This window comes from Pteropus alecto, unplaced genomic scaffold (genome assembly GCF_000325575.1).
Source record: "Pteropus alecto unplaced genomic scaffold, ASM32557v1 scaffold326, whole genome shotgun sequence".
NCBI classification, from domain to species: Eukaryota; Metazoa; Chordata; class Mammalia; order Chiroptera; family Pteropodidae; genus Pteropus; species Pteropus alecto.
Window position 1 is genome coordinate 173,849 of NW_006438873.1, and position 16,797 is coordinate 190,645.

General features: G+C 43.7%; 3 protein-coding genes across 12 annotated transcripts in view; all 3 read right to left on the reverse strand.

Moving 5' to 3' along the window:
* LOC102877998 (zinc finger protein 548) overlaps positions 1–2,205 on the reverse strand; it is a 9,128-nt gene extending 6,923 nt beyond the window's left edge. Inside the window, exons 1-3 of one of the 4 annotated variants that reach the window (XM_025049586.1) lie at positions 1,954–2,205; positions 1,267–1,431; positions 149–190 (exon numbers count right to left, since the gene is read on the reverse strand). In XM_025049586.1, the coding sequence (XP_024905354.1) occupies positions 149–190; positions 1,267–1,431; positions 1,954–1,968 (222 nt within the window). In that variant the 5' untranslated portion in view covers positions 1,969–2,205. The remainder of the gene's footprint in view (positions 1–148; positions 191–1,266; positions 1,432–1,953) is intronic. The other 3 variants (XM_025049587.1, XM_025049588.1, XM_025049589.1) reach the window with 3 other exon arrangements.
* Positions 2,206–4,783: 2,578 nt separating this feature from the next.
* On the reverse strand, positions 4,784–7,369 carry LOC102878417 (zinc finger protein 17; the record flags this gene model as incomplete). The annotated part of the gene is given in 1 exon segment (XM_025049639.1): positions 4,784–7,369. A coding segment is annotated over 1 exon segment (579 nt), but the record flags the coding sequence as incomplete, so codon positions are not given.
* Positions 4,835–16,797, reverse strand: part of ZNF304 (zinc finger protein 304) — a 17,497-nt gene continuing 5,534 nt past the window's right edge. For 2 of the 7 annotated variants that reach the window (XM_006915912.3, XM_006915913.3), the window contains exon 3: positions 11,675–15,509. In XM_006915912.3, the coding sequence (XP_006915974.1) occupies positions 13,690–15,509 (1,820 nt within the window). In that variant the 3' untranslated portion in view covers positions 11,675–13,689. Of the gene's footprint in view, positions 8,771–11,674; positions 15,510–16,407; positions 16,534–16,797 lie in introns of those variants that run through there. The other 5 variants (XR_001517245.2, XR_001517244.2, XR_439244.3 and 2 more) reach the window with 5 other exon arrangements.

Below are 16,797 nucleotides of genomic sequence, written 5' to 3' on the forward strand. Positions count from 1 at the left end.
TATATGTGTGTGTGCATGTGTGTGCTCGTGTGTGTGTGTATATATGTGTATATTATGTATGTGTGTGTATATATATATAAGGGGGGGGGTGTCAAAACCATTGGGGTGATAATTGGGATGGATGAAAGGTGGCATATCCTCCACTCACCTGTACAGAGTCCATAAGCACTTCTGCCACTGCCATGGGACCCTGTGGGAAGAAGGAGGGTATGGGAAATGGGTAACCATGCAAAGATTGTATAGGTTGCGTTGGACCACCACCGCTGGAGCAAAGTGATCTGAGCCTGAAGATCTAAGCTCAGTGCCTCAGAAAACAGAGCTGCTTCTTACCAGCTGGGTGACCTGGAGAAGCAGTAAGAATGCTTCTAATTTCATAGGGGTCATACTGGTATCAAATGTAAGGCATATATACTATTTAACAGCTATTATTGTCCACATGATCAACAGTTTCTATGTTTTCTCAGTACAAATGAAGTGGTAGGGTTTTGAAAGTTTGAGTATGTATTTTTACTACTTTTTAAGGATTCAGAGGATATCATATCTAAAACTACATTGTAAGCAAATACTTAGAAGTAAATCAATGCCAAACCAATTATGAAGTGTTTGCATCAATTGAACTTAATTGAATAGGTTCATTTCTAATAGCCTATCTCTGTGCTCCTATTTAGAGAGATATTGGTTAGTTAGTGTTTAAATCAATAAACTTTTCATACAATCTTAAGTTAATGAATTGCAGGGAGGTAATGAGCAGGCAAGTCAGCTACTAGTCCATTCAGCAACCAAATCTGCCTGCAATACAATCTTCAAAAGGGAGCTTATTGGGGCCTCTTGACTGAAGCAGTGCATCACCCCTCTTGCCCTGACAGGTGAAGGAAAGGCAGCAGTGCCCTAGTCTAGAACCTGGCAGCTCCACCAGCCTGGCTGATGTTTCCCTTGTTCCATAGGGAGTGGCCCCAGCAGTTGGCGGAACCTGAAAGTGGAGAATCTACACAAGCACACACTGCAGACTCCATTTCTACAGGCTGGCATCTTGTATACCTCCTATGTCAGGTCTGCTCTTTCTGGAGGGAGCAGAGGGGATGCCAACACCTGCTCCCCATGGCCTCCCCTTCCTCATTAGAGGGCCCATCTGAAATAACAATTTGACTCACCCTCCTCAATCTGATCCCCAGGTCGTGCCCTGGCTCAGCCCACACTCACTTTTTTGATGTCTCCAATCCTGCCCCCTTCCTTAGCTTCCAAACCTTTCTGTTCGCCTATACATACGGTATCTCCATGTCGTGACATCTCTATCTTGATAATCTCAGGATCAACATGTCCAAAATCCAACTTATGATCTGAAACCTGCTCCTTGCGTTGACATCGCCATCTCCATACTTTCAAAAATTCAGGCAAAAATACTTGGGATGGTGGTTCACTCCTTACTTTTACCTGCAAGCATATTTTATGCAACAGGAAACCCAGCCTGCTCTACAGATTTTCCAGAATCTCATCACATTTCCTCTCTAACCGCCACCACCCTGGTCCAGCCCCCACTATCATTCCCCTGGGGTCGACTTTGGTGACCTCACCGGTCTCCATTCCCCATCTTATTTTTACTGACTTTACACTTCTAGCTCTGGGCATGCCCCTCCCCACAGCCGTCACTTCACAACCTTCCATGGCTGCCAACTACTCATTCCAGGCGACACTCCTCGACCCGTTGCCTGGAGACGGAGACCCCAGATTCTTCCAGTACTGTCGACTCACCAGTACCTGCAACCTGTGCACAGGCCGCCCCTGAGGGAACGCTCTCACCTCATCACAGTGCGGACTCTGGGGTCCCACATGACACGCCCTCCGCTCTGGACACGGGGGCCTGATTGCATGGAACCTAGCGGGTGCCTCTCATCCGGGCTCCGCGCTCGGTTGTGAGAGCTGGGCCGGGTGAGGCCGGGGGGACGCAGCACCCACCTCAGTCGGGCTCATCGGCGCGGCCCCTGCCACCGACCTTTGGGACTAATGGGGTCGAAGCTGGGCTACAGGGCAGGAACAGGGCGCCGCGGTTACCAACGAGCTTAGACGGGCCTCACAGCCGCCTCGGTGCAGCGGAGACGACGTCTCACCTCCGGCTTTCCCGCCCCCTAACCTCGACGCCCGCCAAGTGCTCCTGAAGCGCAGAACCCGTGAGCTCTAGAGACCAAAATGACAACCGTAAGGGACGCCGGAAGTCCCGCCTCCTTATGGGCACACAGTACGCGCCCCTCTCTCAAGCTCTTATTGGCTCAGTCGCCGCCGCCGCAACCACCGCGCGCCGTAGAGAATTCTGGGTATTGTAGTTTCCACTACATGCGGCACACCTATCCTCTCCCAGAGTCACTCTGCAGTGGCCGATAAAAGTGATATCTTCAAGGGCGCTGAGAAATGGAGTTCCACCGCTCCAAGAAGAAGGGGGTGTTTTGCTTCTCTTAAAGGGGATGTACTCAGATTTCTTGGAGTGTAGGATGTCACAGAAAGATTAGGAACCTATTATATCAGACTGTGAAGCACAGCAAGTTCCCAAAGGCCTACACATCAAAAAGGACCAGCATATCATGACACTACACATCTACTCATAGCTGTCAGGTATCTTGTCGCTTTTCAAATACACATTGACTGATGCTCTGAGAGCTGTTTAATGAGCTTTCAATATTTGGCTCAGGACAAGAATGGTGGGGGAGATGTGGGTGGGATGACAGGAGGCACAGGAGTAGATAGAAAGGGTGAAGCTGCGCTTCTGGTTCCCACAGAAAACATACTTCCTGGCTGTATAGTTGGTGATTGTTTGAACCCAGTAAGCAACACATGTCTTTATATACTACTCCTCCATTTCTGAGACATTTTTCAATTCTTTTAAGAATCTGAAACCCATCTGAAAAGAATATGACTTATCACATGCTATCTTCTGAGACAATGTGTGCTCACGTGTACAAAGGGAGCATCTTGTCCTCCAGACAAAGCTGTGGATTCCATGATCTCATCTTCTTGCTGGGAAGTGATTTTTCATTTCACCTGAAATTGCAGCAGCAGTATCTTCACAGGGAGTCAAGATTATTCGTTAAAAAAAAGGTGTATATATATACATATATATATGTATATATACATATATATATATATATATATGTATGTATGTATATATATACACACACATACACACATACATACATACATACTGCGAATGGAAATTATCACAAGGTAATAATAATTATGTAGTTGTTCAAAGAAAGTAGCAGAAATAATTCTAGGGAAGCATACCTATGACATGTGAAAAAAAAAAAGGAAAAAGTTAAGATCTCAGTGAAATTTAAGCAAGAGAGTTAATTCTGAAAAGCCAGAGAATCAAGAAGAGCCTGTAGCTGTGCTGGAACCTGGGCCACAATCTTGGAGTGATACAGGCAGTATTTGAAAGACTTGACAGAAAAGTAAAAATGAATAGAGAAGCTGCACTGTTATATTCATTGATCTAAGAAATGTTCGGTGAGCACCTGCTAGGTTTCAGACATAATAGCAGGTGCCAGTTGCTCTGTGGATACCAAGCTGTTCTGTTTTCTAATATTCTGTGTCTGTCTTTTTAGCACTCATTTATCACAAGGCCAAACAGTCAAAGATGTGCAAATCAGCTTTCACGGGCTTGCAAAACTCATACTACAAACACCCTAAAAACAAACCCTAACATGTGTTTTCACTTCCTGCATAACAGGAGACATCCCCACCTACATAGCACTCCTGGCCACTTTAGTCATAAAGGCATAATCCCAGTTCCTCCCTCACCTGCTCCTTCCTGTAGGTGACATGGTTTCATGCAGACCTCTGTTGTGTGCCTGGCCTCTTATTTCCAGGGTATTGAAAGTACAGCCATGCTACTCCATGGTACTGCTGTCTTAGTATTCATTTTGTTTGGCCACACAGGCTGCAGGGAACTTGAACTGATGAGGGACAGCACATGCCACTGGGATCTCTTGGACAAACTTTGAAACTTCTGACTCTTGAGCCATATCTTACAAGGCTTCAGAGCAACAGAGGATGGGGTGCTTGGGGACACGCAGTACAGTGCACACAGCCCAGCCCTGGCACCCCAACAAATATTCCAGGAGAGAAAATAGCACCCATGGTCTAGACGTGGTAAACCCAGATACGCCCTGGCGGAAAAGGATAAAACTAATGCCCAGCCCAGGACAGTGGAGTAGGTGAGGACCTTACCAAATGATGACTCTTATAATAATCTTATAGCTGTTTTATATGATGTAAAGATCCTTGATGGTGAGACAAAACACAATGACACTTGGATAGATAATTTGGGCTTGGAAAGACAGGCATCAGGCAGGGCTGCACAGCAGGTTGCCTGGTATCTGGCTCTGGGACTTCAAGGGTGTTGTATAGCAGTCCAGAGTGTGAATGCCTGTTAAGAACAGTGGTTGGGATGTGGACTTAATGAGCTACTACAAAAAGGGAAATGACCAGCATCAAGCCAGGGACTCAAAACTGGAGCAAGACAGTATTTTCATAAAACTATATATCAAAACACTGTGGTACTGGCATAAAGACAAACATGGGCCAATGAAATAGAACAGAGGTCCCAGAAACAAAAGCCAAAATATTTGATTAAATAATTGATAAGAGTGCCAAGACAATTTAACGGAGGAAGGGCAGTCTTTTCAACAACTAGTGCTGTGGAAAGTGGGTACCTGCATTCACAGGAATGAAGTTGGACCCTTACCTTAAACCATACACAAAATGAGCTCAAAATGGATCAAACACCCAACAGTAAGACGTAAACCCATAAAATTTTTAGATGAAAACACAGGGAAAAATCTTGTAACCTTGGATTTGGAAGTAACTTCATGGCATTGACACAAAAAGCACAGGAAATAAAAACAAAAATAGCTAAATTGGACTACATCAAATTACAATCTTCTGTGCATCAAAGGACACAATCAACAGAGTGAACAAGCAACCTATCAAATGCCAAGAAAATGTGCAAATCATGTATTCAATAAGTGGTTACTAACTAGATTATATAAAAACTGCTACAACTCAACAATAAAATAACCTGATTAAAAAATAGGCACATTTAGACATTTCCACAAAGAATATACACACAAATGGCCAAGAAGTACATGATCATTAATCATTAGGGAAATACTAAATAGAATCACAATGAAATACTACCTCACATCCATTAGGACACCTGCTATTAAACATGAAACAGAAAATAAAATTATGCTGAGGAGGATGTGGAGATACTGGAACACTTTTGGACCTTTAATGGGAATGTAAAATGGTACAGTTGATATAGAAAACAGTTCCTCAGTTCTTGAAAACACGAAACACAGAATTACCATATGTTCCACCAATTCTACTTCTGGCTATATACCCAAAAGAATGGAAAGCAGGATCTCGAGGAGGTATTTGTGCAGACATCCTCACAGCAGCCTCTTAACAGCCAAAACGTGGAAACAAGGTAAGTGTCCATCAACAGGTGAATGAATGGAGAAAGTAAATGTGCTATACACATAAAATGGAGTACTGTTCGACTTTAAAAAGGAAGAATCCTGAAACACGCCACATATTAGATGAAACTTGAGATTACAGTAAGTGAAGTAAGTTACTTATAAAAAGACAAAATCTGTATGATTCCTCTGATGTGAGGCAGCATGGGTGCCCAAATTCAAAGAGAGAAGCATGGAGGCTGCTGGGGCTGGAGGAAGAGAGGAATCAGCATTGTTGAATAATGGGCACAATTTCACCTATGCAAGATGAAGAAAGTTCTGGATATTCATTGCACAGCAATGTGAATGTACTTAGCAGTACTGGACTGCACACTAAAATACTTAAAGTGGCAAATTTTTTTTGCATGTGTATTTTAACACAATAAAAAGAAAAAAACCCATAAGTACATAACAGTACTTGACAGTGCCAATCAGAGCAGCCTTTGGCTGAAGTCTTTCTTCATTTGCTGCACCCATAAGTTCTTTCTCTGGTGTGAACTTTTTGGAGCCAAATGGACAGGAGTTTTGACCAAAGATGCTCCAACATTCACTGCTCTCAGAAGACATTTCTCAAGCACAAACTCAACAATGTTTAATGAGGCCAGAGTTGTATGCAGTCATTCCCATATTTGCTGTTCTCATGTCACAGCAACATAAACTGGCTGGTGTGTAATGAGTCTGTAGTTGTACCACAAAAATTTCCTACCTTACTTGTGCTCATAAGGCCTTTTTGTCCAATGTCTAAGGAGTGTGCAGCAGCAATTAAATAATTTCCTACACTGCTGCACTTATAAGACCTTTCTCCAGTGTGAATTCTCTGATGAATAACAAGCATGGAGCCATCCAGAATTTCCCACATCCGCTGCACTCATAAGCCCTTTCTCTACTGTGGATTTTCTGGTGCTTGACAAGTTTATGTTTCTGAGTGAAGGCTTTCCCACATTTGCTGCACTTATCAAGCAGCTCCCCAGTGTGAACTCTCTGGTGTCAAACGACTGTGGAGCGGTTCCTAAATAATTTCCCACAATCATTGCAACCATAAGGTCTTTCTCGAGTGGACTTTCTGGTGAGCAAAGAGTTGGGACAGACGAAGGAAGGCCTTCCCACAGCAGGTGCATGCAAAAGGCCTTGGCCTGGTGTGAATTTTCTGGTGGTCACCGAGGCCCGGTATCTGGGTAAGAATACTCCATATTCAGGGTGCCCATAAAGCCTGGCTTCACTGTGGACTTTCTGGTGCTGATCAAGGTGGGAGTTTCTAAGGGAGGCCTTACACCACGTTCTCTTTACTCATAAGGCTTTTCTGCAGTATGGATTTTCTCATGGTCAACAAGAATAGGATTATGGCTGAAGGCTTTCCCATCCTGAGTGCGCCTGTAATCGTTTTGCCCATTTTGAAAGGCCTCTCCTCCTTCAGTGTCTCCATGTGGCTTCCAATCACTGTGAAGAGCATATTGCTGGAAAAGGCATGAGCTGGCTGGGAAGTCCTTCCCACCTTCCCTGCACGTCAAGGTCCTCTCTGCCATGTGGACGCTGCAGTTCTTCCCAAATGAAGGCCTCCCCTTGTCCTTTCTGGAAAATTTCACTCTAATCTGATGCTTTTGCTGCTAGTGCTTTCTCCCGCAAGCATACGTGTCTTGATCAGGGTACATTCCATCCTGCTCAGCCAGGAACAAAATGTCTTTCAACAGAGAGCTACACGTCTCACAGGGCTCAGCCTTCTGCGTGGATGGGTCTGGCTTTGGAGTCCTGACCTGTGACTCTCCCATAGAATCACCCTGCTCAGAAGGTGCCTCCTCATCCTGGGCTCTGTGCCTGTAAGTAGAGACATGCTGGTGAAAGCATAATGATTTTGGTGGGATGGGGCAGCCCCATCACAAATGAGTGTCAGACACACCATGAATGAGTCCACGGGGCTGCTAACAGGCAAGGGGTCTGAGAGCCAATGAGAGAAAGGCCTGCTTGCAGAGCTGGGCCTGGGAAGCTTATGGTGGGAGAGGCCCTTAACGATGAGGAAGGCCCCAAGGATGGGTGCAGTGCAGGGAGGAGAGGCAGAGTCTCCAAACCACTCTTCTGCAAGTAGCTTTAAACAAGGGCATAGTGATGATGACTGGTGAACACTGTGTAGCAGATTGTGTCCAGACCCAGAAATGTCTGATTGTGACATGGTAGTTGGTATTCAAGGGCTATTTAAGGATGTGTGCAGATGCCACAACACCTGTCACAAAACCTTAGGTATAGTTCAAATGTTGAGAGCACTGAAAAGGGAGTAGTGGAAGGGAATAGGTGAAAGGTAGAGCCAGCCAAAAGTGGTGGGGAGCCAGGAACCAAAAGATTAGAAACGGCAATAGGAAAAAAAAGCTAGAAATTAGGTGTGACCAGTGTCCCTGGTATCATACAAGGATGGGCATAGGCCTGGCTCCCAGTGTGACTGGAACCCAGCTCTGATAACATGCCCTTTCCTAGCTCGAAACCACCGGGGCCATTTCTTGTTGTCATTGATGGAGTGATGTCTATCTTGTCAGAAAGCCAGGCCCTTCTCCCTTTCTCAAAGCGAGCATCTCCTAGGGACCTGGAACAGGGAAAGGCCAACTAAATGAAACACAAGGAAAGAGAGTGGCCGGCATGTCCCAGAGTGATCCAACACATGAAATCCACATTCTCAAATCATGAACATTTCACAGGAGGGTCTTAAAGAACTAGTGTTTTCTACAAGTAGTGACCACACTGGTGGCTGAAATTTCTGGCACAAGCAGCCCCCAAAAAATGTCAGCAAGAAGAGGGAAGGCCTTGGGCACAAAGGGTCCATGTATTTGAACAAAGTGAGCCGACCAGGGCCAGGCCAGGTAGGAGTGGTCTCCTAGACAGACTTCAAGATTTCTGAGCCCTTTCTGTAGGTACTCAAAGAAGCAGGGATGGGGCCGCTAAGCCCAGCCTGGGCACCAACAACACATACACCAGGAAACCAGGAGAGGTGGTAGTGCCCAAAGTCTGGCTGTAAGGAGAACACAGCTGCCCATAGGGAAAAGGGGAAGAACAGTGTCCAGCCCAGGACCCTGGGCTAAGTGCGAGGGCCTTACCAAGTGATGACAAAAGTGCAAAGTTCTCCAGCATCACACTGTGGTACAGACTTTTCTGAAACTCCTCAAGGAGGTCCCTCTCCTCCTGAGGGAAATGTATGGCCACATCTTTAAAAACCACACGTCCCTGCCAAAATGTAGATAGGTCATTCAGTGTGCAGCTTCTCTCTCCAGGATCTTCAGTTCCTGATCAACAATTATTCAGATAATATTACTCCATATCTGAAATATATTTCATTTAAGAATCTGAAATCTCTCTAAAAGAGGGACTTATATGCCATCTTCTGCCTTTCTGACAGTGCATGCTTTTCTGACAGCTGGACCACGTGTGTAAAGGGGGCATCTTATCCCTGAGATAAAGGTTTCAGTATCTATGAGCTCATCTCCTTGCTATGAAGTGGTTTATCATTTCACCTGTAATTGTAGCAACAGTATCTGCACAGGGAGTTGAGGTTATCTCTGGAAAATCGTGAAATAGATATTACTGAATGTTATTAATAATGACTGTAGTTTTTCAAGGAAAGTAGCATAAATGGTTCTAGAGAAATAAGTCTGTAACAAGTCAGGGGTTGGTAACATCTCAAGTTTAAGCAAGAGGCACTCAGTACGAAAAATCAGAATGAAGCTCAGATTGTAGCTTGCTGAAACTCTGGCCACACTCAGGGTTTGGTCTCAAAATGTGATTATTTTTAATACTTGAAAACATAGCACATTAACGGCTCAGAGGGAGAAGTAATGTTTACCTATATTTAAAAAGGTAAACATGAATAGCAAAGTTGTACTGTTCTGTATTTACTGATCTACAAATGTTTAATGAGCACCTACGGGGTTTCAGGTACAATAGTAGGTGCATGGCACACATCAGGCATAGGACTGCCAACTGTTCTGTGTACACAGCACATGTCTTTTGTCCTGTATTGACATTGTCAAGATGCCCTAAATGTCCCATATTTAGCTTTTTCCAATACATTACAAGATGTCAGTAGTTAGAGCTATTTTAATTGGCAATTAAATAACTTAGTGGCAATGCTAGCTCAAAATCATATTCACATAAATAACCATAACCTTTGGGATAATGCCATATGGTCTCTTTTATAGATTTGACTAAAGAACAAAAGAAGGGACTAACAATTAAGTGCTTATTTTTTTCACATTCAGGAAAGGAAAAGACTGTACTTTGGCCAAATTCCAAAGTCATGAACAAGAAACTAAGATTTATTAGCGATAACTTTGGATGACATCTGAAAGCCAGCTTAGTCAACAACTTAGTCATCAGTAACTCGGCTTCTGAAAACTAGCAAATCATTGATAGTCTCAAACTTCTAAAATTCAGCCAGTCTTTCAGGTTCCAGTCCTGAAAGACAGCCAAGCACTGATAGCCCCAGGTTCCTAGGCAAAACCACACACCATCAGATATTCTATGGGTAAAAGGAGAAATTACAAGGAAAATTTTAAATACATAAATATTTTGAACTGATAAAAACAAAAATGCTATCTATAAAAATCAATGTGACACAGTTAAATGATTAGAAGGAAATATATAGCTTTAACCAGCTATTACAAAAGAAGATGCCAATAACCTAAGCTTCTATGTTAAGAAACCAGGAAAATAATACCAAACTAGCCCCAAAGATAAGACAGGAGCTATTAAAGATCAGAACAAAACTCAATGAAATAGAAAACATAAAAACACTTTAAAAATAATCAATGGAACAAAAAGTTGATTCTTTCCGAAGATAAATAAAATTGACAAAACTTTAAGTAGGCTGACAAAAGTAGACAACAAATTAGCAAAATCAGGAATGAAAACACTACTCACCCTACAGAAATTAAAAATATCATAAGGGAATATTATAAACAATCTTTATCCCCCAAATTAGACAATTTAGTTGAAAATGGACAAATCCCTAGAAAGACACTAATTATAAAAACTGACATAAGTAGAAATCTATGTTATATATTAAATTTTATTGAAAACCTTCCTACAAGAAAATTCCAGGCTCAGGTGCCCTCACTAAGGGATTCTAGTAAACATTTAAAAAAGCAGTATCATTAATCTCTCAAAAACTCTTCCAGAAAATAAAGGAAACACTCCCCAACTTATTCTATGAGGTCAGAAACATATACAAAGAATTATATATCACGACCAAGTGGGATTTGTCCCAGGAAATGCATGGTTAGTTTAACATCTGAGTATCAATTAATGGGATACCTCACATAAATAGAATAAAAGACAAAAACAAACAACCCATACCTACACAACGATTATCTCAATAGATGGAAAAATTGGAAGAAAGTCTAGAAATAGATTCATCCCTATACAGTCAACTGATCTTTGAAAAAGCAGCAAAAACAATTAAATGGAGAAAGGATTGTCTTTTCAACAAATGATGCTGGAACTACTGGACATTCTGTTTAAAAAAATGACGTAAACCCAGATCTTACACTTTTCATAAATATTTTCTCAGAAGTGATAATAGACCTAAATGCAAAACACAAAACTCTGAAATACCTAGAAAATGACAGGAAAAAAATGTAGATGACCTTGTATTTGGCAATGACTCTTTATATACTCCAAAATGACAATCCATAAAAGAAAAACTGGGTAATTTGGACTTGATTAAAATTCAGAACTTGTGTTCTGCAGAAGGCACTGTTAAAATATGAAAAGATATTCAGCATATGCATCAAGGAATTGCAAATTAAAGCACCAATGACATACTCCCATGCACCTATCTGAATGGCTAAAATCCAAAACCCTGACAACCAAATGCTGGAAGGACATGGAGCAACAGGAATGAAATCTCATTCATTGCTGGTGGGAATGCTAAATGGTATAGTCACTTTGGAAAACAGTTTCTTACAAAACTAAATACATTTACTAGATGATCCAGCAAATCACACTCTTTGGCTTGAACCCAAACAACTTGAAAACTTATGTCCATGTAAAACCTACACAAAAATGTATATTGCATGTAAAACCTACACAAAAATGTATATTGCGAAACTCGGAAGCAACCAAGATGTCCTTCAGTAGGTGAATGGATAAACTGTGGTGCATCCATAAAATGGAATGTTATTCAGTGTAACTTGTACTCAAATCTTAACTGCAGCTTTATTTGCAATAACCAAAAACTGGAAACAACCCAAATATCCATTAATAGTAGCTGAGTGGATAAAAAAAATTGTGGTATATCCATACAGTGGAATAATACTCAGTAATACAAATAAGCAAACTATTGATACATGCAACAAGATGGATTATTCTCAAAATAGTCATGGTTAGTAAAAAAGACCAGAGTCCCCCTCCCCAGAAAGTATATACCGTATGATTCTGTTTACATGAAATTCTTGAAAATGCTTTCTGTTGCTTGTGAATTGTGGAAAAGGGGTTTAGGAAGGACTGAGAGGATAAGATTATAAAGGGACACAAGGAATCTTTTGGTTGTGTTGAACACATTCATTATTTTGACTGTGGTGATAGTTTCTCAGGTATATACACATGCTGAAACATAGCACAATTTACAGTTTACATATGTGCAGTTTATTTCATGTCAACCATACCTCAATAAAACTGTTAAGAATAAACCTTCCCTGTAAAAATACATATTTATCATCCTTCTTGTAACACAATATCTGCCAATTATTTTGATTCTGTGATATCCTTCTCCCCACAATTTAGGAGGGCGATCTCTGCCTCAAAGTTAGCAAAAACTGGAGAGCAATGAAGTCCATTTCCACTTCATACATGAGAAATGCTAGCTGGGTCAGAGAAGCCCTATCCCTGGATCTCTCCTTTGTCAGTGATGGGGTTCCTGCCTGAGTGGAGATGGAATTCATAAATCTTTAGATTACTTACTCTGACAGTGGCCTTGACCACAGGAGACACAGATGTCTAAAGGTCCTGAGAATTTCTGTACCCTCTTATCCCACACAGCCAAAATTACAGGGACATTTGTAGATGCCTCCTTCAGAAAAGACATATCTCCTCTCATTGGCCACAGTGGTCCCCATTCCATTATCTCAGTGTTTCTGTATGAATTATGATTCCCACTTTGTCCTGCAGGATTTCTAGTCAGTGCCATCTGCCTATGGGATTCTGGACACCAGAAACTGGCTCATGGATAGGTCCAGGAAGCAGAAATCTCTCAAAGTGCTGGGGAATATGAGACATTCCTTAGGAACGAGGGACCCAATTCATGTTGCTTCCAGAAGCATTGGAGGTTTTTCACACCAACTATGCCCTTCTCAGAATAAACTCTGGACTCACAGGAAATCCTGATTTTCAGGTCCTAAGATTAGGCACACAAAGCTCTTCAGTCTTCTCTAGCAAGACTTGAACAACAATGCAAATTTGGCCAAACTAGACTGAGATCTGTTCTCTGCCATCTTTCTGTCCCTTTATGTTGGCACATAAAGTTGGTGCCAACAAAAGATGTTCCTCCCTTCATCTTGGCAGAACCCAATATTTTCTCAATCCATTCCACACAGTGAACAGCACCCCAAAGAGTAAAGACTGCCACAATAGGCCTTTACCACTGCACAAACCAGAGCAGCATGAGGCAAGCAGTTCCAAAGATGGCTGATTTGGAAGCAGGACAAATAAGTCACAGCTCTCATGTTTACTATCAACACTGTCCATGAAGAAGGAAAGTCTTCCTTCTAGCCAGAGCTAGATCATGTCCACGCAGAACCCAGTCATGGAGGAGGAAATGAGGCCCTTCAATAGGGACAGAACACTTATGATTCCCTCGAGGATATAAGACAGAGAGAGCGCAAGTGTCTGCCTTCCTTGAGCATACTACAGTGACTGACAGCTGGCAGTGATGAGATGGCTTCTGTCACGGGCATTGGCATTGATATAACTCTGTCAAGAGCCCAGGACAGCTTAGAAAGTGCAGCGTACCTCATGAAAGTGTCCCATCTACACAGTACTTACTGGGACTCTCCCCAGGATGGAGGCATGAAGGTACAGGGTTTGCATGCTGACTACCTCACAAAAGGTACTCACAGAGCTTTCTTCTGGTTTGAGTCTTGAGGCTGAACAAGGAGAGAGCACATTTTCCACATATACAAGGCTGTTCTTTAGTGTGAACTTCCTGGAGCTAAACAAGTTTAAGAGATGCAGCTAAAGGGCCACCAAAACTGTTGCATCCATGAGGCCTTTCTCCAGTGTGAACTTTCTGATGCCGAACAAGATGAGAGCTCCTGCTGTAGGCCTTCCCACATTCACTGCACACATACGGCTTTTCTCCAGTGTGAACCCTCTGGTGTAAAATGAGGCTAGAGTTGCGGCTAAAGAACTTTCCACATTCGTTGCACTCATAAGGTCTTGCTCCAGTGTGAACTTTCTTGTGTTGAACAAGGTGGGAGCTACTAATGTAGGCTTTTCCACATTCGCTGCACACATAAGGCCTTGCTCCGCTGTGAACTCTCTGGTGTAGAATGAGGCTGGAGTTGTGGCTGAAGCATTTCCCACATTCGCTACACTCGTAAGGCTTTGCTCCAGTGTGGATTCTCTGGTGCACAATAAGGTTAGAGCTGTGACTAAAGAATTTCCCACACTCACCACACTCATAAGGCCTTTCTCCCGTGTGGATTTTCTGGTGCTGCACAAGTGTGTCTTTACGGCTGAAGGCCTTCCCACATTCACTGCACTCATAAGGCCTCGCTCCGGTGTGAATTATCTGATGCTGGACAAGTGTGTCTTTGCAGCTGAAAGCCTTCCCACATTTGCTGCATACATAAGACCTTGCTCCCGTGTGGACTCTTCGATGTTTAATGAGGCTGGAGTTATGGCTAAAGAATTTCCCACATTCAATGCACTCGTAAGGCCTTGCCCCAGTGTGAATCCTCCAATGCTCAATAAGGTGGGAGCTTTGGCTAAAGAATTTCCCACATTCACTGCACTCATAAGGCCTTTCTCCAGTGTGAAATCTCTGATGCTGAACAAGTGTGTCTTTACGACTGAAGGCCTTCCCACATTCTCCACACTTATAAGGCCTTTCTCCGGTGTGAATTCTCTGGTGCTGGACAAGGTGGGAGCTTCTGCTGTAGGCTTTTCCACATTCGCTGCAGTCGTAAGACCTCTCTCCAGTATGGACTCTCTGGTGCTGAACAAGTGTGTCTTTGCGGCTGAAGGCCTTGCCACATTCACTGCATGTATAATGTCTTTTCCCAGTGTGAAATTTCTGGTGCATCTTTAGGTGGGATAAGTGAATAAAGGTCTTTCCACACTCCTTACACACATGTGATGTTTCTCCATTGTGAATTTTTCTGTGATGAATAAGAGCTAATTCTTCCTTAGACACATTTCCACATGGTAAGCATCTAAAAGATTTCCCTTCGGTATGAGTTATCTGTCTGTCAAGGAGAGTAAAGGTGTCCAAAAAGGTTTTCTTATTGTCACTGCAATTGAAAAGCATCAGTCCATCATGGTCCCCCTGGTGTTGCCCAAGGCTGGAGCTGTGTGGGAAAGACTCCATGAACTCCATCCTTTTGCATGGACTTGCCCCACAGCAAGTGGTCTGGTGCTGAAAGAGGCCCGAGCTGTACAAGTCCATGCCTCCCTCCCTGCAGGTAAACAGTCTCCCCGACATGTCAACTGCACAGCTCTCCACAAGTGAGGCCCCGCCATCATCCCCACCAAAGGGGTTCCCTCCACTATATCGCTTGTGGTGCTGGTCAAAGCTTGCATAGAATGAGAATCCTCTCCCACACGGGCTACACGTGTACAGTTTCTGCACAAGGTGTGAGCCTTGATCTTCGGTCAGGTGCAAAATGTCTTTCAAGAATGAGTCACACATCTCACATGGGTGGGCTTTCTGGGTAAATGGGCCTGACTTGGGAGTCCTGACCTGCGACACTCCTATAGAAGTGTGCTGCTCAGAAGGGACTTCCTGATGGTCTGCTTCACGCCAACAATCTGAAAGCAAAGAAATGCTAGTGAAGGACAGGTGACTTTGGTGGGAAGCAGCAGCCCTCACCTATGTATGTGGGATACACCAAGTAATGAGTCCACTGGCTTGTTGACAGGACGAGGGAAACACGGTAGGGGTGAGGAAGGGCCCATTATCAGTTCTGGGCCTCCGAAGGTCACAGCACAGAGGAACTCTAAAGAGAGAAAAGACACAATGATGGTGTACAGTACAGGGAGTAGAAATGAGGTCTCCAACTCACTCCTCTATAAATGGGCTGCTGGTGTCAGGTGAGCTCTATGGAGAAAGCTGTGTCCAGGCCAGGGAAAATCTGACTGCCAGGAAGTAGCTGGTTCTTAAGAACTATTGAAGGATGTGTACACAACTCATGACAGATGAAAGCAGCCAATGTTGCAAAGGGAGCAGAGGAGAATGAGTGGGACACAGAGACCAGAGAAGTGGGATCAGCCAAGGGATGAAAGACACAGGAGAAATGGCAAGGGGGCAGAGTGCCAAGAGTGGGGAAGGAAACGGAGAAGTGAGGCACTGCCAAGGGCCTTGGCAATAAAATACTGGTGCATGCAAAGCAGCTTGAAGTATGATGTGAACCTAGTCCTAACGTGACACTCTGTCCAGCTCCTGTTTGCAGGGCCAAGCTCTCTTTGGGCTTCTCTCACCAGACTGGAGTCAGGTGTGCCCCATCAGGCACCTGAGGCTTTCTGCCCCTCTCTAACTGGGCAACTACATGGGATCTCGCAGATGTAAATGGTAAAGAAAACACAGGCAGATGAGTGGCCTAGGCAGACACAGCCCACAAAGCAGAAAATGAAATGTTACAAAAGAACCTCGAAGGAGGATTTGGCAGAACAGACCTGTGACCTCCGCAAGCAGTAACCACGTCAGTACCTGCAATTCCTGGCATAGTCAGTCCCCAAGAAATGTCAGCTAGAGGATGAGGGCAGAACCTGAGACACAGAGGTACCATGGAGCTGGACAGTCACCTGGACAGGGAGTGCCCAAGCCGCGTAGAATCTGTTGGGCAGATTGAAAAAGCCCTGAGTCCCTAACCTCTTCCTTCAAGGCTTTGGGCAACAGCTGCTGGGACTGCTCAGTGATGGAGGGGACACTGCCTACGGCCCATAACACCTGCTCTGGGAACCAAAGAAGGGAGAAGAGTCACTAATATGGATGGATGGAAAGAACTGCCCCTTTGGAAGGGGGGAATAACTGAACCCCAAGGACACTAGAGTGGATGTGAGGGCCTGTGGAAGGTAGCCTTGAAGACGGCCTCCAGGA